At 40.2% G+C, this 22,690-nt stretch overlaps 1 protein-coding gene across 2 annotated transcripts in view; it reads left to right on the forward strand.

The window, feature by feature from the left end:
• The window catches only part of ralgapa2 (Ral GTPase activating protein catalytic subunit alpha 2), a 474,330-nt gene that overhangs the window by 312,941 nt on the left and 138,699 nt on the right, over positions 1-22,690 (forward strand). For both annotated transcript variants that reach the window (XM_080200068.1, XM_080200069.1), the window contains one exon: positions 16,144-16,271. In XM_080200068.1, the coding sequence (XP_080056194.1) occupies positions 16,144-16,271 (128 nt within the window). The remainder of the gene's footprint in view (positions 1-16,143; positions 16,272-22,690) is intronic.

Genomic DNA, 22,690 nt, shown 5'->3' on the forward strand with positions numbered 1-22,690 from the left:
AGTAGGGAATGCACAGGAGATCAGATTTGGAGGAGTGCAGATCACAAAAGGTTGTTGGTTTGCAAGGAGGTTACAGCAATGAGAAGGGGTAAGCCATGGAGATATTTGAAAACAATCATGAGAATTTTAAAATTCGTCCCTTCCCTGTTCTCTACAATCTCATGACTGTCTGCTCCTTCAGTATCCTCTTGATCACTCAAGTATTTTTCCTCACTCATAGGTTTTCTGGCCTGGTTAATTGTTACCTTTGCTCAGGAATTGTCTTCCTCCTTTGCTTGACTGGGACCATTAGACCCTACACAAGAAGCTCAAATTTGAGCTCACTATTCTCTCCAACTAATGCCCCATCTTTACCCTCTTTCTCTCTAAAGTCCATTGCCTTGCAACTTCATGCCCATGACTGTTCTCCATTTGAATTCTATCAGCCTACTTTCTGCCCTGCTTGCAACACCAGGTCAAGGTGTTGCGTTCTTGTGCCTGTATGCCAAAAATGAGTTCAACTTACAGTCAATTACTTTAAGGTTTACAGATGCTTGAATGTGCCAACATATTCATGCCTTTCCCTCAGGATTGCATTAATACAATCACTGAAAAAATGCCCATTACAGTCAGTTGAACTCTATCCTTTAAATGCTCTGCTGCCCTCCCCTTTATATCTCCCAGTCTCCGATTGCAATGGAACTACTTTTAAGATTTTAAAACTGCCCAAGGCTATTTGATATAACAGTTATAAATTTTTTGCTTTTTGTAATTCTAACGTAACTACACAACCAAACATGAAAATGATAGAAGATACAATTTTGCATAAATTAGATTTCTTAACTATTTCTCAACCAACCTATGTGCCTCCGATTGTGGTATATTAGCCATCCTTGTTTTCTTTTAACTTTTCTGCAGCATTCAGCATAGCTGACCATGCTAAACACTGTCACTGGCACATGGTTCAGTTCAATGGGACTATCACAATGCAGACAGGCATCTCCAGGAACTGTTTCTTTTAACTAGGCAGAGTACCGTAAAGGTCTGCCCTTGACATTATGCAGTTGGCTATTTTTTATGTACTGACATTTGCTGATCACATCCATTGGCATGGGATCAGCCTTGATATTTGTAGGTGTACACCTCTCCTTCTCCACCACTTCATTCAACACGTGTATGATATCAAACTGTGTATTTTGAGTGTCAGTGGTGCGTGAGCTGGAATTTGCCTCCACAGCATGGTGGCACAATGGTTAGCACTGCTGCCTCACAGTGCTAGGGACCCAGGTTCGATTCCTGGCTTCAGTCACTCTGTGGAGTTTGCATATTCTCTCCGTGTCTGCATGGGTTTCCTCCCACAGTCCAAAGATACGCTGGTTTAGATGAATTGGTCATGCTAAATTCTCTGTGTACCCGAATAGACATTTGGCAACTAGGGGATTGTCACAGTGCCTTCATCACAGTGTGAATGTAGGCATACTTGTGACGAATAAATAAACTTCAAATTTTAACTACATTCCAAGAAATTGAAGCTATCAGTTTTGGCCCCTGCCAAAATTTTTAGTAACCTTTTCAGTTGCTCACCTACCCAGGCTGAATTAAACTGAATACAACCTTAGCAAGGATTAGCTCACTTAGCTGGATGGCTCGTTTGTGATGCATAGTGATGCCAACGGCACAGGTTGAATTCCTGTACTGGCTGAGGTTGCCCCACTTTCTCAGCCTTGTCTTTCACCTGAGGTGTGATAATCCTCAGTTTAAATCGCCACCTGTCAGCTCTCCTCCTCAAAGTGGGTAGCAGCCTATGGTCATCTGGGACTATGGTGACTTCAGCTTTACAACCGTAGCATCCTATTTGAGCAGGAGCTGATCTTTGTATTTTGTTTTCAATCCTCACCAAGATAGCATCATTCACTTCTACTCCAGCCTCACCTTCACCACTCTTCTCAATATTGTGTCATCTCTGCACCCATGTTTCTTTGTTTTCTTCTTGACATTCATCTTGAGTAATTCCAAATTCTATGGTTCACACCTGCCTTGTCTATCACTTCAGTCCTCACTATGTGGCCCTTGCTCACTATTTTCCAATGCACTGAATTCCAATGTTTACCCCGCTATTGATTCACTCACCTTGTCTCTACAATTACGCCTTTTGACCAAAGCCCTTTGTTCCTGCAGTTCAATGTTGATGGCAGACTCTCTGCTCTCTAAAACTACTTTCCTAAATCTAGCCAGCTCTCTTTCTCTCTCTGCTTTTAAAAAAATCTTCTCAAAACATATCTCTTCAACCAAGATTTCAGTCACTTTGCCTAACTTTTTTTTCCTCTACGAATATTTAGGACATTTTTCTATATTAAGAGCACTGTAAAGCTCTTTCAGAAAATCAGAAAAAAAAGATTTAAAATCATTTGACACTTCACTAAAGTTGAGCTGAGTTGATTTATTGATGTCACAAGTAGGCTTACATTAACACTACAATGAGGTGACTGAGAAAATCCCCTAGTCGCCGCACTCTGACACTTTTTTGGGTACATTGGCCATGCTAAATTCTCCCTCAATGTACGTAACCAACACATCTTTCGGACTGTGGGAGGAAACCCATGCAGACACGTGGAGCATGTGCAGACTCCGCATAGACAGTGACCCAAGCTGGGAATTGAACCTGGGTCCCTGGCGCTGTGAGGCAGTAGTGCTAACCACTGTGCCACCCTGTTCACATGACCTTTTCAAATTATCCGTTTGTATCTGAGGTTCACTCAAATCTTAAGTTGTACAAGCACTCATACAACCAATCAACATATATACTTGACAAAATTTCCTGCAGTTATAGCTAGATGGCCATTAATGCAGCAACCCAGCGCTGTCTGAATTTTATTTTAAGTTCAGTTTTCATGAGCAAACTTGATGCATATGTATCACTTGATCATTCCACATAGTGACATTTCTCTTTTTCCATTAAATGATGCCTCTTTGCTATCGATTCTGTTTGTATCATCAGTGCTAAAATGCACTTCTGAAAAGTTGATCCAGCCTAACCTTTTAGATAATGTTGGAACAATGACAAAAACATAGCAATGCTGAATCTTCAATTTACCTCCCTCCTTTAAAAATCTGTCTTATACTTCATGCATTCAGTTATTCACTAAGTGTGTAAATGTCATGCTGACTTGTTGGTGCTTTTCAATATATCTTTAAAATGCTCCTCAAACCACAGAGGAAAGCAAAATAATTGTATGTCTTTCATTTAAGCTCTGCAGGACAAAAGATATTGTAGCTCCAAATCCAAACTAAATTCCAATACCATATCTCCACAGTTTTAAAAAAAATTGCCATCTGCTAACCTTCTGCAGTACTATTATGTTTGGTCTCTTTTATTCTCACTTCTTGCTTCTTGAAGGCAGTTAGGGAATAAGTGTCTGGTGCCCTAGATACCTGTCCAAGGGACAATTCTTCATCTGTGACCCAAGATGCTAAGAGCAGACAATTGATTCAATCGTAGTAATGTCGCATTTCAACAGCCTTGTTTTCTTTTAATGTCCACACATTTGTACTTCCAGCAGAAGTAATACCAATCAGAGCAGAAACTTCAACTTACTTTGCTAACCTTGCCGTGAGGACACTTATAGTTTTCTTGCCGTTTGTTCAAAGGAACTCCGTTAACTCAAAACCCAGCAATAAACAAGACCGAGTATTTGTATTGTTCAGCTACTAACTACCATTACTCCTTCGGTCATTGGCGCAAGTGTATGGAATTATCAGATAAGATTTGATCCATTGACCACTATTCTGTTGTTAATTCTGTATAACCTAGCAACTTCCTCTTATTGCTAAAATAATCTACTTAGGTAGCATGGTGATACTGTGGTGAGCAATGCTGCCTAACAGACCTGGGTTTGATTGCTGGCTTGGGTCACTGTCTGTGCGGAGTTTACACGTTTTCCCTGTGTCTGCATGCGTTTCCTCCGGGTGCTCTGGTTTCTTCCCACTGTCTGAAAGACATGCTGGTTAGGTGAATTAACCCGAACAGGCGCCAGAGAGTGGTGACTAGGGAATTTTCACAGCAACTTCATTGCAGTATTAATGTAAGCCTACATGTGACACTAATCAATAACTTTAAACTTTTAGCTGGACCAACACAATTCAGAAAGTGCACAGAATGTTGCTTTTATTTTTGAAAAAAAATCGCACAACCCTCTACCAGTACCATTCAGGAACTTCCAGAATTTTCTTATGCTGTTGTTTATATCTCTGACTGAACATGCTAATTGGTAATGTGCAACATTAAAGGCTAGGAATAAATAAGATTAAGAAATTCCTGGATGGTTTTACATTCAGTTCTGAGAGTACAAATGCCCTTATCCTCAATATGCAAGCCCTAGTCTCATACAAATGTAATATTGTTGTCACATGGGATGTTGAGAGCAATTACAGATGCTGGGATGGAGGCGGTGATGTTATCAAGTCAAACCCAATGGATATCACCATGTGTCTGTTTGAATGTGGTTGACTTCTGAGACAGTAGACATTCAATAATATTTTGATATTAGATTCAAAGTTTAATGAATCATTGAAAAAAGCATTAAGGATTCTCTTGAAAGTTTTGAAGACTCTGTGAATGCAGGCACAGTAATATTGGATGAATTTAAGATAAAAGCTCCAATTTTATGGACAGTACAGATTGTGGTGGGGTGGGGTCAGAGAATCGTGGGTGAGGGATCTAGCACATGCAGTGCTGGCATGAAACCCTGTTGCAGTCCAGAGAGAGCGGAACCAGATTAGCATACTTAAATGAGTATTTAAATATACCTAGTCCATTTGAGGCTGGATTCTCCTTATTCCTGGAATTCTCCAAACCTTGGCAATAGGAACCCAGCGAGAATCACTACTGATCTCCACAAACTGAGCAGCTGTGATGGCCACATTGGGGGAGGAAGGTTGGGATGCAGACTTAGAAGCCATTGAAGCCCCCAGGTGGGCAGAAACATGGCTGGGCCGTGCCCATTTGGCAGTACCAACATGGCAGTGCCACCTTCCTCAGGAAGAGGAGTCACAAAGGGGGCAGCAGGAAAGGGAATCACAGAGGGGGACCAAAAAGGTCATGAAGAGGGAGGTGGGGCATTCAATTTCGCTTTGAGATCGGGGCTTCCTTTAAAAACCCAGCCTGATCTCTACGAAGCTAGACTTGCTGATGTGTTTAGGCCCCACCCCTCTCAGAACTAGTACAAAATTTGCCCTTCTCCCCAAAAAAATGGGAAGTGCGGGAAAATTGAGGTCTGATTCGCATCAGCATCTGCACTGGTTTTCATACCCAAAATGACACTTCGTGATTTTTTTGGGCTATTTTCTGCCCAATGATTAAAAGTTGGGTGACAAAGAGCATTAGGTTTGATAATTTTTGAAAAGCAAATCATGAAAAATATCCTTGTATTTGAATGTAGGTACAAAAATGTAGATATGGAACAATCAATATTTTGTTCTTTGGGTTAAGGAAAAGAGATATCAATTTGGTGACTTAGCAGGTAGAACGCCTTGCATTTATGTAACAGCTCTAATGAGACAAAACAACCCCAAGCATTCCACATGAGCATAATAAGGCAAATTAATGCTGAGCCAACAAAGGAATCATAACAATAAGTTTAGTCAAAGATGTAAATTTTAAGGCAAATGTTAAAGAAGGTGAGACAAGCAGAGAGGTTTAGAGGTGGCATTGCAGTGCTTGGGGCATGACAGATAAAGTGGGATGAAGAAGTGGGACACGTACAAGAGGACACTGTTGGAAGAGCCCAGAGATGCTGGGGGTGTCCTGCAGCTGGAGAAGGGTACAGTTATAGGAAGGGCAACACCATTGAAGGATTTAAACTTAAGATGAGAATTTTAAAATTAAGACATTAATTAAGGCATTTAACTAGTGGCCAGAATTTTACCGCCTCGCCAGCCCAGAATCGGGGCAGGTGAGGCTCACAGAACGGAATTCTCCATTGGCTTTGGGCGGGATTTTACAAGACCCACCCGAGCGAGGTTGTAAAGTCCCACCCACTGCATGCCAACAAAAGAGGTGATGGGGCTTTTTGCAAGTCATGATGTGCAGAATTTTGAATGTGCTTAGGTTAATGAAGGAAGGGACACCAACCAGGAGAGCATTGGAATAGTTGAATCAGGGAGTAGTAACAGCATAATTGAAATCGCCAACAGAAAATGGCTACAGCATGCAGGGTCAGAAAATGGGTCATGTTACATCACAGCCACGGTGATGAAGAAGATGCGATGTTGGAAATTTGTATACTGATTTAAAAGAACAGACAATGCTATGACCACCCATGTGACTTAGATGCAAAGTGGCAGGATAAAATAGATTACAAAATGCTCAGCTGTTCTTCAATGGTACAATTTTCATAGAAATATTTAGGGAGAATAGGTAGACATTCCCAAATCTTTTGATACGTCAGATTGAAATGAATGAGATTGTCATAAATCATGACTGTAGGGTTAAAATTTTAAATTGTAATGAGGAATGTTTGCTCCATGAGATTTTAGTTTGTGCAGAGATGTTGATTCAAATACAAGAGTTGTCCAGCATGACGCATACTTTCACACTCACTGAATGTTGTGAAGACATTTGATGAAGTAGAGTGCAAGTATTTATTGGCAACTCATAAGTTACTTGCAATTGGCCTTGAGTTTTGAAAGTGGTGTTCTACCACAATGACTGTAGCACCAAATAAATTTCACTCTAATTCTGATCTACTGGAAAAATGCATCAGAGCTATCTTTACTCCTTTGGTGGCTTGTAGACCATTTCAAAAGATGATTTTAAAAAAGTGAACCATATTGCTGTGGATCTGGAGTCACATGTAGGTCACACCAGGTAAGGATGGCAGATTTCCCTCCCTAAAGGAACCAGTTAGGATTTTACAACAATCAGTGATGATCGTCACCATTACTGAGACTGGCTTCCAAGTTCAGATTTTATTAATTAAATTTAAATTCCATGGATTTGAACCCAAGAGCATTAGCTTGGGCCTCTGGATTTTTAGTCCACTGATATTATCACAATGGCACCATCGTCCTCTTAAAGCACCATAAATCCAGGGGTCAATGCAGGCCTTTGAAATAATGGATAATCAATTAACAGATGCATAATTATTTAATTGAACAGAATTCTTTCGCCATAATTTCATCATTGAAAATAATAAAAACCCTTAACTCTTAAGCTATACATCATTTGTTCTGTATTTGGCTAAACATTGTAATGAGATAGTTTGACCAGTTTTTGGGAATGGGTCTTCAGGCAAAATATGGATTCCAATTAACAAAAAAGGTGAGACTTTTTGTTTCCAAATATTGAAGCTGTTGATTTCATTGTAAGCTTTGTGGGAAGTGCAGTTTTCAGTTGCATTAATTAAATAATTGGAAATATCTTACCTTGAATAGATTTTCTTCCAACATAATTTCTTTTAAATAAGTATACCATTGGGCGCATCTTCATCTTTTTCTCCTTCAGTCACCTATATTGGATTTTACTCCACCCAAAATTGCGAAACATCATTTCTCTAGCAATACCATCTAATGATTGTTCTGTGGCCTTGAGAATTATTTTCGATGTTGTATTCATAATAATAAATCATATTTTCTATGCTTTCCCAATGTGTACCTATTTCTGGCTTCAAAATCTGCATCAACTCATGTGACAGATGGCCACAACTAAGCCTCTGCTGCATTTTAGTGCATTTTGCGTCATGCAAGTTCTGCCAAATTCTTTTGGAGATCCAAGAAATTGATGTTCCAGCAGCTTGAGCAATCCAGAAAGCCTGCAGCAACAATAAATTGTGTGGTCAAGGCCAGATAGCGTGCAGAGTTGGCTTTCAACTATTGCTCTTCCCATACCCACTGTCGAAAACTGGTGAAGACATCAGGAAACATGAGGTTTACCCAAGATCTGTTCCTCTGCAACCAAGTTAACAATAGCATAACCATTTATTTGTGCCCTCAGAAATTGAGGAGAACTCTCCTACAGAAATGCAAACACAGAAAAATTGATCGATTCTTAATCTCAGTCAAGTTCTCTGCACAAGGCACATAATAATAGAACTGCAGCTGGGTCAGGCCACTGTGTAATTAACCCAAGTTTGCATAATTAGCTCTTTGCTCCAGGCATCAGAAGTGGAGACTTTTGCATGCCAATGCCCATTTCACATTATTGAGTCTCCTAAAGTATGAACCACAAGAATAAAATTCACTATTCGGCAAGAACTGGAGTTGAACAACTCAAGTTAATTGAATATACATTGCTACAATACATGATTTTACCTAGGTGTCTGGTAACAAAATGGTGCATCGTTTCTAGTTTAAACTTTTTCTTTCCTCCTTGTTGGTGCTGTGAAATATTACCCCTTTAGGGCAAAATATCTTACTATTAGAAATGCATACATATTTTTCTGGAATTTATTTAGAAAGCTTTATCAACAGACCGGATAATTATGTGCTGGGAAGGTAAAGCTCAGTATAGCATTTCAAAGATTGTGGGTCTCTATTTCAGTACCACAACACGTGTGCCTTTGGATTGGCCTAACATGCCTTATGAGGGACAATGTAACAATTATTTTCCCCCTATCTTACAGCAGACTAGTCACTTACATGAAGTGGATCTAGATTTGAATTCTATACAAAGAATGAGTAAGCCCATTTCCAAAGTAGCCAAATAACATTCTGTCCTCAACAATGCCCCTTTAAATCGGCTTTACTAAATGAACATGGCTTCAAGAATCTAATATGACTAACTTAAAAACTTTGCTTCTGTGAGAAAGATATTTTCTTTCTTCATTGGGTTAGTCAAAGTAAGACCTGAACTCGGGTATTGGGGACATCATGACATGAACAGAATGGAAACAAAATGTGCCTTTGTATTCTCCTAAAAAAAAGGCCAACTTCATTCTGTAGTAATTTTTCACAAGCATCTTTACTGCCCAAGTGCTGAAATTTATTCCGGATTGGCACCATGCTGAAAGGAAAAGACTGGTTAGGAATTATACGTATTGTGGTTCTTGTGGACTTTGCCATTTAAATTGCATTTCTTAATCAAATGATTTCCTCTATCAGGTTACAGAATCCATGGAAACAGACATAGTTGTGGACAAGCTTTCAGGCATGCTGCTTATTTGTATAACTAATGTTTGTTGACACATAAGGCATGATGCGTGGACAAATGTTAAACTGAAATGTCTTTTTAAAATTGAGCATGTTAATATCATAGAGTTTTCTGATCAAATAGCTTTCACTTTTGTTACAAACGTCTGCCTTTTTTTGTCCTCTTTCGGTGCTTGGCAACCATGCACTGATTTGCACATTTTTTTTGTCTTCATTAATTAAGTGATGCAATTATCATGAACTGCAACACAATCCTTCCTCAAAGCCTTACTCAAGAAGAATAGAAAGTCTGTCAATACAAATAGTGTCCACGCGTCACAGATGTATGGAGGTTACTAAAAACAATGACAGCAAAAGCTGCCACAGAATAGGACCAAAAATGTTTTACAGGCTCAGTGCACTGAAGATATCACTAGGGACATACCATGGGTTCCCTGGGACACGGTTCCATCTAGCTTTCGTTAGTCAAGTGAAATTAATTCTCACCCGTTTGGTGACCACTTTAACACTTCCACAATCCTATTTGGCCATTAATGCCAGATTTGTAAGTAAAATTCTGACATCAAATTTGTGTCTAAACCTCCATAAGAGTTATCACTAATACACCTGCCTTTTCAGTTCTTCTTACAAAAAAAACAAGACCAAAACACAGCAACTGCACATTGTTGCTGCTCAGATAACAGTCTATTGGAGGGGAAAAAAATCTGTGTTTCTGAGAACATTTACAATATTCAGTGCTTGAGACAGCTTCTATTTTTGTCACACACCTTGCAAAGTATATTTTAAAATAATCCGTTATGTTATTTATTGAGTGATTTTTCACATTTGATTCAAAATTTAGTTTTTTTAACGTTACACAATTTTCTACATTCTGCGCTTGTGTAGATAAGTAAAATGATGAGCTTATCTCAAAATCGCAGTTGGCCAGGAACAGTATTACTGTCAACAATTGGGTGGGAAGGGAGGATTGCCATTATGTGACACACAAAATCTGGGTTCAATCCTCCTCTTCACAAAAACAACATGCAGTTGCTTGTATTAGGGAAGCGAATAGAGGGGTGTGTGTGTACGGAGTTGGTTATGTTCCATTCTGTGATATCAACTGGAGGGAGTTGACCCTCAATTCTCTCACTGTAGTTCTGTTGATGTGATATGGTAATGTATTCGTAAAGAAGCCTGAGAATAACCTCCAAGACCTGCTTAGAACTTGTGTATCAAATGTTACAAATCTAAAGACGACTGCTAAACTACTTTGTTGAAAATGCAGAATAGAAACTTGTATTCGTTTTATTTTGGGCACGTATTAATTCGATCAAAATTTACTTCAGTCAGGATATTCGGGTCACAACCTGCCAGAATTACACTGACGAGCTGCTTGGAAAGACAGCTGTCAGATGCAGATGTTGAACAAAACTGAATTCCTGTTGAAATTTGCTGCCAACTCTAATTAGAGGAATTCCCTGGGTGCAAGAGATTTTTTTTTATTCCTTTTGTCTGCTTATTCAATGACTGTCGCAGTCATCCGGTAGTAATTGCACAACAGAAGAATAATAGATGGCATTTATTGTTCAGTAAGTCCAGGCCCAGATGGAAAAAATTGTAGCTTGAAATACTGATAATAGTTGGTGGCCTCTCTTTACATCACATATATTTTTTCCACTGGAGTTTTATATTAGTTGTGTCAAGCAAAACAACTGTTGCAGCATTTGTTGCTACTTGGAAAATGATGTGTTTTTCTCTCTCACTTTATTTCGTCCCTCAGTCCCGACTCATCAGGCAGTGATGCCATGCGGGAAAATCTATACTGCCTCCTTTGTGTTGTAAAATGCATGCATGTAACAGATTTTTCCAATGGCGTAGGTACTTCTATGACTTTATCTGCTATCTTAATTTTATTTTTCTTTTACATCAACCATGCCATCTGCTGCTTGTACTCCAGGAAATTTTCAGTTGAAACCGCAAAGTTCACTCATGCTGAAATATGGCAATGATTGAAGAAAATCAAGGAAAACAATACAAAATTATGCGATGAACACAACACTATTTGTTTCAAAACCAGTGAGACTAAGGGTGCATTTATACTGCTACTACCATTCTGAAATCAGCCGCTCCATAATCGGACAATATCTCGTTTATGTTGCCCAAATTAGATTGGAAATCTTCCACGCAGGAGAGATTTTTACAGACTTGCAGAGTCCCCTTCCCAGCCTAAACTTCTCGGCACGTTGAGAGTACCGGCAGGAGCATTTGGGCTTTCTAAGCAATTTTGTTTGAAATCTACTTAGCTGACCTGACTAAATACTTAGTAAAACTGGATTGGCATTAAAGTGAAGTTCAGCTCTAGCAGAGTCAGATCCAGGATGTATGACTCGAGCTAGTATGTCCTTCAAGTTCTGATTCAGTAAGTAAGCGGCATCCATAGCCTTTCCAGGCTTCAGAGAGGAGGCTTGTACTTCAATGCAGAAACTAAGATGGAACACTTTCAACAACCAGCGAGCAATAATATAAAATTAAAAGAAAAACTTGTCAATTGCAAAGAACAGTCAAGCAAAATGAAAGATGTAGGCCAGAATTCTCCAGCCATTCACGGCCACTGCCATCCTCAGAGAGGATGGAGAATTTGGCACCAAGTCCAAATCTCCATGCACTGCACCGGGACAGGAAAATCCCACAGGTGTGAATGGTCAGAGAATCGTGCCTATAGTATGAGATGGAAAAGGGAATGAGGAAAAATTGAGATGGCATAATAGACTAAAATGAAGGTTTTTAACAAGTGTATTTGGGCAAAGTGCATCTAAAGTGTCAAGTGGGCTGCTTAAGAACAAAGGCAAGTGATATTGTAATTGAAATAGCAGACTTGCTAAATACTTTTGTACTTCATTGTAAATGAGGAGGAAAAAATGGCAGATTTATGAAGAAATGTACACTAAAAAGGGGATGCAAGAAAAGACAAAACTTTTACAGTATAACACTTTTAACTTAATGAAAAGTCCCAAGGTGTTTCACAGGAACATAATAAAACATAATATGACACCAAGCCATATGTGGAGATATTAGGTCAGTTGATAAAAAGCCGGATCAAAAGCTAGATTTTAAGGAGTGTCCTGAGGAAAGAGAAGTTTAAAATTTATTTATTAGTGCCACAAGTAGGTTATATTAACATGGCAGTGAAGTTACTGTGACAATCCCCTCACAATATAGAGAGGTGGAGGAATGCGGGGATGGAATGCTAGAGTATAGTTTCTTGATCACTGAAGACACAACTACCAATGGTGAAGAAGATAAAAGTGGGAATACCATGGAGGCCAAAATTTAATGGGCTCCAACATCTGAGAGTTGGAGCTGGAGGAGACTTGAGGGATGGGGAGGAGCGAGACAGTGGAGGGATTTGAAAACAAGGATGACAATTGTAAAACCATGGCTTGCTTGAGAAGGAGTCATTGTAGGTCAATGATCACAGGAGTGATAAGTGAATGGGACTTGATCCAAGTTAGGATACTGGCAGCAGCGTTTTGGATTCCCTCAGGTTCACAAAGGGTGAATCATGGAAGACCAGCCAAGAATGCATTTGAATAGTCAAGTCTAAAGGTAACAAAGAAAACAAAGATAGACAAGTCTCCACGCTCTAATGCGTACCATCCGAGGCGATTAAAAGAAGTAGGCAAGGAAATCTTATTGCTCTAGTCATACCTTTCAAAGCTCTCCTATTTTAAGAATTGTCCCCTTGGATTAGAAAATTGCAAAGCCACTGCATTTTAAGAAATGTAAAAGGGATAAATTAAGAAATTATAAGCCTATTAGTCTAGTATCTGTTGTGGATAATTTATTAGGATATATTTTTAAGGGTAGAATCGCTGAACGCTTGGGGGAAAATCTGATCTGAACACAAAGGGCGAGAATAGATTTGTAATGGATAAACCTAGCTGAATGCTCTTGAAGAGGTAACTAATGAAGTAAATAAAAGATTATCAATGGATGGGTTATTAAGGGACTTAAAGAAGTGGGTAAGGTATGAGTTGAAAGGTTTGAGGCAGAGGGCAGGAATAATGGATGTGTGTGCCCTACTGGCAGGGTGTGCCTATTAGTGTTCTGTCATGGTGCTCATGAAGGAACAAGGAGGAAACCATATATCCAAATTTAGGTGGCCTATAGCAGAGTTGAGATGGGAATAGAAAGTTACAAAAGGGCATGGTAGATCAAATGAGTGGGGAAAAACAGTGACTGATGGCATTCAAAACGAAGAAGTGTGAGGTCCTCCACTTTGCAGTGAAGAAAGGTGGATGATTTTCTAAATAGCAAGAACCCAAGAAAATGATTTGAGTTCAAGTAAAGAAATCAGTACAAAAAATAATTGAAAAGGCTAATGGATTGCTGCCCTTTAGAGTAACTACATTCGGTTATGGGCACATTAGGAAGTATATATTAATCTTGGTAATAACATTGGCCAAAATGATACTTGGGTGCAAAGAGTTAAATTATGAAAGATGTTTGCATAGACCAGGCTTGTATTCCCTTGAGCAATGAAGATTAAGGTGATTAAAGGAATTGATATGGCAGATGGAGAAAGTATTTTTACTGGTGGGAGAATCCAGAACAAAAAATTAGAGCCATGCCATTTAGATATCATGAGATAGGAACGGGGAGTAGACCATCTGGCCCCTTGAGCCTGCTCCCCCATTCAATAGAATCCTTGGGCTTCAACTCTTCTCTACCTACTACTCATACTCCTCGATTTCCTGAAAGACTAAAGTTTTGTCTCTGTCAAACTTAAATATAATCAATGATGGAGCACCATCCATTTCCTTTGATTTGTTTATGGACAACATGTCAGAAAGAATTTCTTCTTCTAAATAGAATGGAAATCTGGAACTGCTGCTGCAACTCCAAAGAAATTATTGAGGCTAAGTCAGTGAAATGAAAATTTCAAAACTGGAATTTTTAGTTGGCAAGAGATTGAGGATTATGAAACCAAGGCAGGCAGATGGGGATGAGATCCACCAATGAATTAGAACATACTGAACAGGGTTGAGGGGTTGAATGGCCTACTCCTGATCATGTATTCCTATAGCCAAGAAACTATCACTAATTTATATTTGGGCCTGCTGCCTGCCTGCCTGCCCAAGTAAACATCCACTGTATTGACGGGACTATGGGAGACATGTCAAGGTTCTGAGAACATCAGGAGGACTTCAGCTGAAAACCGAGTACTGAAGGCACATGGATGGAGGAAGAAAAGTGGAAGAGCAATAGCGATAGGGAATTCGATGGGGGTGTCTGTGTGTGTGTATCAGTGGTGATGGTTCGTATCAGTACCAGTTTATGGAGCTAGGAGACAGATTGGACTTACATAAAGCCTACGTCCTTGAGCATTTGATCACCTATCCTAACGGCTCTTTATTTGGCTTAGACTCTACCTTTGCCAATGTTTGCGTGAAATGCCTGGGGATATTTTACTACATTGCCAGCTTTGTAGAAATGCAAATTTGTTGGTGAATACTGGGGTCATCAGCCTTGGTCGTAATTTGAGTTTGATTTTCCATACTATTCTCATGTTTTCAAAAGGTCACAGTCCTTGGTTTTAGATAGGTTCGTGTACATTTATGACATGTCGTATCTTGTTCAGCTGCACGAATTAAGGGGTTCATTTATACTTTTGGTAGTATACTTTTGGGGCAGAGGGCAACCACGATTCCCATGGCTATCCCCTGCAATTTTACACTGGGAACAGCATTAATTGCTTTAAGGTGAGACCTCCACTCCTCTCTCAGGAAAAAAGTCACCATTCAAGCTGCCGGCCAGTTGGATGACTGACAACTCTCCATCCCCAGTAGTGCCCACCAATGCAGTGACACTGCTAGGACTAAGGCAGTCACACACCACACCTAAGAGCCCAAGTAAGTTTGGGGGTAGGAGAATAGGGAACCAGGTTCAAAAGGCCAAGGGAGGATTAGAGAAGAGATGACTTTAGGTGGGGGAGAAAGTGCTGCCATTGGGCCCAGGCTGTCAAAAGGAGGTCAACTCCAATCCTCACTACCATCTGACACCAGCTAAAGCTGCTCGGCTTCTTGCATGGTGTGGGCCTTCCCCCGCCACAGGTAAAATATCGGTGGCTGCGGATGAGGTTATCTAGTAGCAATAGACCAAAAGGCTGGATCGATACCTGATATCTCTCCTACTCCGTGTAAAATTTCAAACTGGTTTGGGTGGGTGGTTGGTGACGGGGAGATCTTTCACTGGCTTTTACATGCTCCCACCTTCAAACTCACTGGCAGGAGAGCGTAAAATCCAGCATTTCGTGTCTGGAGTTAAACAAATATGCAGTTTTTCCTAAATTCCTTTCTTGGGAGTGGTGGTGGGAAAGGAATTGCTAATCAAGTATTGAGATGGGGGAGGTTTTTGGGTATCACAGTGGTGGGTTGCAGGGGATGGAATGCTAAGTTTGGGCACAGCGATAGGGAGGGAGAAGAGATGTCTGGGGTGATGGTGGGGTTATGGATGGAGAGAGAGGCTGCCATTGGCAGAGGGGAAGCCAAAGGTGACAAAGACACTGAGGAAAATGCTGCTGCTTCCTCTGGCTCTTAGAACACTGGAAAAGGTACTCAATGTGGACCTGGCAGCACTTGTCACCCTTTCCCTGTTCAAAGCCCTAGTTAAATATATTAATTATGCCACAAACTAGCCTTCATAAAAACAGCAGCAGGTGTTTGTGCAGCAGGTTAGGCACGTCTCACACAGTGGATGTTTTAAAACTGTTGTTACACATGTTATAGGTTCCTGTCTTAAGGATTATTACCTATATTCTTGCGTGACCTATAGATAACGTATTTAGAATGAATTGGCTTGATGAGGCAGTTGGTCCTTTCCTATTTTGTGCTTAACTTTTGCAACTCGTGAAGGACACTAGTCTGGTGAATTTTAGATATTGCCTGTGTTGCAGTCAATAATTAACTTAAATTCCGTTGATATAAATGTTTAATAGCGTACATTGCTTTAACTGTAAAGGGGCTTAATGTGTTTCAGGTCCCATTTTTTGGTCCTCTCTTTGATGGAGCGATTGTGAATGAAAAGCTTCTGCCAAGTCTTGTCCGTGCCACAGGCATCAATGCCAGTCGAGCTGTGAAGTCATTCATTCCCCTCTACCAGAGCTTGTATCCTTTCTCTTCTGATACGGTATGGTCTTCGGGAAAGCTTTGTTTATTTTGCTTGGTTCACTTTGCCTGTCAGGTAATGACATTCCTGTTGGAATGATTGCTGCTGATGTGGCTACTTAGTCATCCTTTATTCTATGTCAACCAACCAAATTGGTCTTAAATTATTTCATAATTTGAGCACTTCTACTGTCACATTGATTAGAGCATCATCCTATTGGATATTCAAATCTTAGATATTAAGATTTCATTGTTGTACTTGATTGTTTGCTGTTCTACTGGTCATTTATATATTTGTTATAATACAGCCAGTGTTGTTTGTTAATACATTAACTAGTCGAAATGGTTTGGAGGTGGCAATAGGGTCTGTATCATTCAGACATTGTGGAGTTCAACAATATCATATACCATATCATATAATGCACTGAAACTGCAACCAAATCTAAAATACGCAGGGGACGATTCTCCCATAGTGCAGTGAGCCGGGAGACTCAAGCAGAGGCCATTTCATGGGCTCCTTGCTGGATACCGTGGCCTCTGCGATTCTCCGAGTGCCGGATTTATGGTGCCGTTAGCTCCAGGCCAGAAATCCTAATTTGAATCTGTTTTAAATGCCATTACTGGGCCCAGGACTGAAATCTGCAGGCTCATTAGTGTCCCCTGCCCCCGCCAGGATTATTTCACCCCAGTGGGGTTTGGTATAGCTTCCCCACTTGCAGGGAGTTGGCGGCACAACCGTGCTGGGGTGAAAGAGGGGGGCCATGAACACCCTTCAGAGGGTCATGCTCCAAGGAGTGTGCCCCCTGGTCATTGCCACCCTGGCGGTGCCAGCCTGGGCCCCCGGCACTGCTCAAGGGGTGAGGTTCCAATGCCCAAGGTGCACTTTGGCATTATCCATCGGGCAGAGCTAAGGGGGCAGAGTCTAATGGGGGTGAGCCTTTGGGTGGGAGTGGCACCTCCTGGGGGTGGAGTGGCACCTCCTGGGGGTGAAGGGTGGGGTGGTTCCTGCTGCCTCTCTGCATTTGGGCTGAGTGACAGAGGGAGGGAGATCAGCAATCTGGGTTGGACATCACGGTGGCGGTGGGGGGAGGGTGGTCAGCCTGCTTTGATGGGGGCACGGTCAGAAATTGGGAGAGGGATGCATTTGTCAAGACTGGCCTGGGGAGGGAAGGGGGGCAGCGATCATGCCGTGGAGGAGGGGATTGCACGGTTGGTAATGCGCGGGTTATGGGGCTGACCAGTGATCAGGAGGCTGGCAGTGCAGTGCCACTGCACAAGTGCTGATCTCCGCTATGCCAGCCTCTCCTTAGGGAATAGGCTCCAACCACTGATTTTAGTACCGATTCACACTAGTGCAGCCTGCAGTGTACAGAGTGTGGGAGATTGATTTTGAAACTCCCGCTGAAAGAACCAGCGTGATTTACTCCAGTTTTTATGTAAATTTGACACACGTTTTTGGGGAGAATCCCCCCCCCCCCCCCCCCCCCAGTTTTTTGCCTGTAAACGCTTTTCTGATTGTTTAGCTGAAGGAGTTGGTGCATTTATTTATTTGGTGGGCAGTGCCTGGGTACATTCAATCTCCAAATCATAACGTGAAATTTGTAAAATACATTGTAGCCTCTGTTATTGTTAGCAAACATATGTTGTCCAGAAATTGTTGCAGCAGACTTTCTTTCGATGTCATCAGCTTCATTTCAGCACAGCATTTTGGGAGTGAAAACATCCTTGTAAGAAAAATACTTTTTATTACGGCTTTATAATGTTTGTTTGTATCTGCAGTGTTTTCTGGTTCATACACTTGTGGTTAGGCATCCTAATGTAATTCTGTAATCCAGAAAATGACTTTCTCTTAAGCATTCCAGATTGGAGAAGTTGTAGTATACCTAATTAACACAATGCTATCCCACAGCTACAAAACAACATCACCTAATATAAAGCACACCACCAAAACTGGAGGGAGGGAGGATGGCATTATGGGGGTGTGAGGGAAGGTATGGGGTGATGTAAGACAGAGATAGATAGATTCTTGATTGAGGGGGCCGGGGTTATGAGAAAAATATTAGCCATGATTGAATGGTGGAGCAGACTTGATGGATCGAGTGGCCTAATTCTGCTCCTATGTCTTATGGTCTTATATGAGCAGGATGAAAGAAATGGGATGGGCTCATGTGGGAAGGATGGGGTGACGTGGGATGGGAATTTAAAGAAGTGATTCTACAATGAAGGTATTAATTTCAACACAAATATTTTGCAGGTTAGAAGGTATGGGGGAGCCCAATAACAAAGTTAGCCTGACTCAGGATTGGGAGGAATGGCATGGCATCAGGTGGAGGGATAGAAGATATGAGGAATGGTGTTGTGTGGGACGTATGCAATGGAGGATAGCATAGGAAGAAGGGCTGGGATGGAATGGGAATGATGAAAGAATGGGATGGTTTTGGAATGGGAGAATGGGTTGACATGGGATGGGAATTATAAAAGATACTGTTGCAGTAGAGATACTAATTGCACCACAAATATTTTGGATGTCTCTGCTAATATAATTTTAAAAACTACTTGTTGATACTCCAAGAGCTTGCATTTGATAACGCTCTGTTTCCTGAACTGAGCGGAAAATTGTCCAGTAATCGTGTTCATGGGGAGATTGACAACTGAAAGCAAATACTTGGCTGAAATTAACACTATTTACTGAGGGCACCTTTTCTTGTATATTTCCGGACTTGATTAAAATTCAGTTGCTTGATAATTGGTGTTATCAAACTGAAATAGTTAATGGAAAGAATAATAGGCTAATAGAATACTGTTTTGGTCGTGGAACTCTTGAGAATCATTTCTTACACCAAAGATATGCTGAAACATACTTTATTGATAGTCTCATATAGTGCATTGCACTGCACAATGTTATAAAAAATCCAAAGGAAGAATTTAAGATCAGAGAATTAAATAATCTCTGTAGAGTACACTCATAAGGCAGTTTCTGACATGTTGCTTTACTTGTAAGGTTTGGTTTTAAAAAATTATGTACGGTATATTTTGCCCTTTTCATAATCTGAGCGTGAATAAAACGCTCCCTCATTCTGACAGCTTTTATTGCTAGAACTGTAAACTCCGATTACATCTGCACTTGACAGTCAGATTAAGGAGAATTTAATCAGCAGAGGAGATTAATTTGCATCTCAATTGGAGAGAGGTGGGAGGAAAAAGATTGCACTCTGCAACCAGCAGGTTGCAGAAGAAATCTGATAAGGCACAATGCCTACTAGCACTGAATACTCCAGCTGAGTGGAGGACAATGTCAGAGGATGTGTTACCACAGCAACCTAAAGGTTCGTTGCTCTTTGTTTAGCCTAGGGTGTGCTTTGCAGTCATTTGGTCAAAAAGACAGTGTCTACCATTGTTAAAATTATGGGGATATAAATCTGTTTTTGTTTTTAATCAAGCATAACACCAGAAGGTTGCATTTATAAAGTGGATGATGCAGGTCTAAGTTTGCATTAGCCAAATCAATTTTACACATCTATACGAAATATAATTTTCTTGTAAAATATATTCTACTGTTGTGCCTATCCAGCAGTTCTCAAATGCACAATGTAAATAAGTCAGTGCGTAAGTTATTTCCTTTATGCTGAATCTTCGTTATTTTAGTTTCTGTGCAATACCTAATACACTAAACATAATACAAGGTAGATGCCTTGGAAAGGATTTTGTTTGCTCAGATACAATGAGCATTGAGGAAACAAATCCCAACTAATCCACTATAATAATTAGCACCACAATGCTATTGAGTCACATCGAAGAAGGTCGATCTTTCTTCCTAGAACCTGTTGCAGTGAAGTTTAAATACTTTTTGTAACATTGTACCGAGGAGAAGATATAGCTTCATATTGCATACACGTATACATATCCCAGTGAAATTACTTGTTAATGAATTGTGAAGAGCTGAGCTGGTTTTCTGCTTTTCAGTTGTTTAAATTTGATTGGCAGCTTAGCAGCCTTGTGTATGTACGTATGTGATTGCCTTTCAATAATAGACATTTTTTAATTGGTTATTCACTGAGATTTATACTGCAACTGAATCATATAACTAGTTGTGCACAATTGTGTCTTCAGTGCAAAATTCAGATACGGTGCAAACCCCACTGATGTCTAGCCAACCATTTTATACTGAACCTTTTGCATTTTGTGGTCACCTAAAAGTATACATAGTTAGAAAAAATCTGTTCTGCCAGATTTATAATGTGCAAGCACTAGTTGATCTATTCAGTTGCATTTATGATAAAAAATTAAAACTATTTTTCTAAAGAAGTATAAAACTTGTAACTTTAAAATGGTAATTTTGTGTATCTTGGGGCAGGGAAAAATACTTCAGTTAGTAACCCTTAAAGCACCAGCCACGTTGATTTTGCTCCATTTCAATATTGAGTTCTGTTTAATGCAGTATGTTATGAATTAAAATGAATGGTGTTGTATCGAATTGTGTCTATTTAGAATAGGAGGTTGTTCAGGAAAAGAAATATGCTGCTCACAATATGTTTGACCTAAGCAAAACGGTTCAGCGAAGTTTCCTGCCAGAAATCTGATCAAGCCAACTCTTAAATGAAGGCATAATGTCCTTTTCTGTTAAGCGATAACTAGAATAGTTTTTTTCACTTGTTTTATTTTGTTATACAAAACATTAGACATTAATGCATGCTGTATTAAAAAAAGGTTTAAAAGTGGCGTGTCATTTGGATTAGTAGTAGTGAGATTGTGACCCATAAGTTCTCTTTAAATTGTCAATCTGTTCAGCTGTTTTGGCAAAGCATGTTTTACATATAAATTATTAAAATTTGAAACATCTGTTATCATTCCATATTTATCTGATCTAATTAGATTTCACTTGAAATTTTATGTTGCGGTTCCTTCTCAGCACAGTATAAAGATATAAATTCGAATGAGGCTGTTGTGGCGACGATAGCATTTGGAAATTCCCGCTACAGGTCCCACAGCAGACACAAGTGCAACCACATGCTGTCACAGTCTGCTGAGCGGCATTTATTGTGCACTGCCATCCAAGAGCAAGGTCCATCAGGGAATGCGCCTGCTTTTGTTCCTGAACCAAAGGCTTGAGGTTGGATCCCCAGTGACAGAACTCAAGCATCTGAACTATTATCATAGGAAAGCAGGTGCAACATTTGGCACTGGCCATCAGAAAGCACTGAATTCTGCAGCCAGTTCGACAGAAGAACCAGAACACAAATACTGTTTCCATATGAATAATCATTTCCTATTAACTGAATAATCTACTTGTCATAAATTTGCATGTTCTTATTTGCTGTGTGCTTTTAATGTTGTATTTCCTGCATAGCAAACCTTTATTTGTTGCCATCAACTTTTCAATAGAGAAGTACACAGGGGGGGAGAAAAAAAAATAAGTTGTGCCAGTACAAACGGCGCTGGTTACAAACATACCTATCTATTCAAACTTTGAAGAGGGAAACATTAGAGCAAAGGACTCAGTAAATCCTATTCAATGTTCATGTTAGAAGTACAGAATGTAGCAGTACATTGCTTTAATAGACCAAATATTGTCGAGGAACAGAAAGAGACCGATTTGATTCACACAGTAAGATAAACTGCTGGGCTAAATGTCAGGAGCCTATCCACATATTGAGTGAGGAGAGGAAAAAAAATTAGGCTGAATCACTCTTAATTGGTCGTTTTTCCTCAGTTGAAGGCCAGTCAGCTAAAGCCAGTCTATTTAAGCAAAGCATTGGTATATGATGGACAATTATGTGCCCATTCAACTACAGGAAGTGCGTAGAAGGAAAGGAATAGAGGATTTCATGTTGCATGTGCATACTTCTACAAAGTGTGGCTGAAGTGAGTTTGGGGAATAAGTTAATCTGGGATAATATTTTCATAATATTAGTGAAAATATACCCTGACTTTTATAACCATGCCAACATTTTTTAAACAATATGATTTTTGCTATGGTGTGGGCAGCATTCTGGCACAGTGGTTAGCACTGCTGCCTCTCAGCATCAGGGACCCAGGTTCGATTCCTGGCCTGGGTTGCTGTCTGTGTGGAGTTTGCACATTCTGCCCATGTCTGCGTGGGTTTGCTCCGGGTGCTCCGGTTTCCTCCCACAGTCCAAAAGGTGTCTTGGTTAGTTGCTTTGGCCATTCTATATTCTCTCTCAGTGTACCTGAACAGGCACCAGTGGCAACTAGGGGACTTCCACAGTGTCATTGCAGTGTTAATGTAAGCCGACTTGTGTCACTAATGAATGAACTTTTAATGTCATGAAATTTGAATTAACACACAAACTAATACTCATTTCACAAATCCTTCTCTAAGTATTTTGGCCTGCAAGTGAATAATGATCTTGTGCATTACGCAGATAATGTACAGTGCTCCACATCCCAAAGAATAATAC

Source organism: Carcharhinus amblyrhynchos, chromosome 12, assembly GCF_965287045.1.
Source record: "Carcharhinus amblyrhynchos chromosome 12, sCarAmb.v2.hapA, whole genome shotgun sequence".
Lineage (NCBI taxonomy): Eukaryota > Metazoa > Chordata > Chondrichthyes > Carcharhiniformes > Carcharhinidae > Carcharhinus > Carcharhinus amblyrhynchos.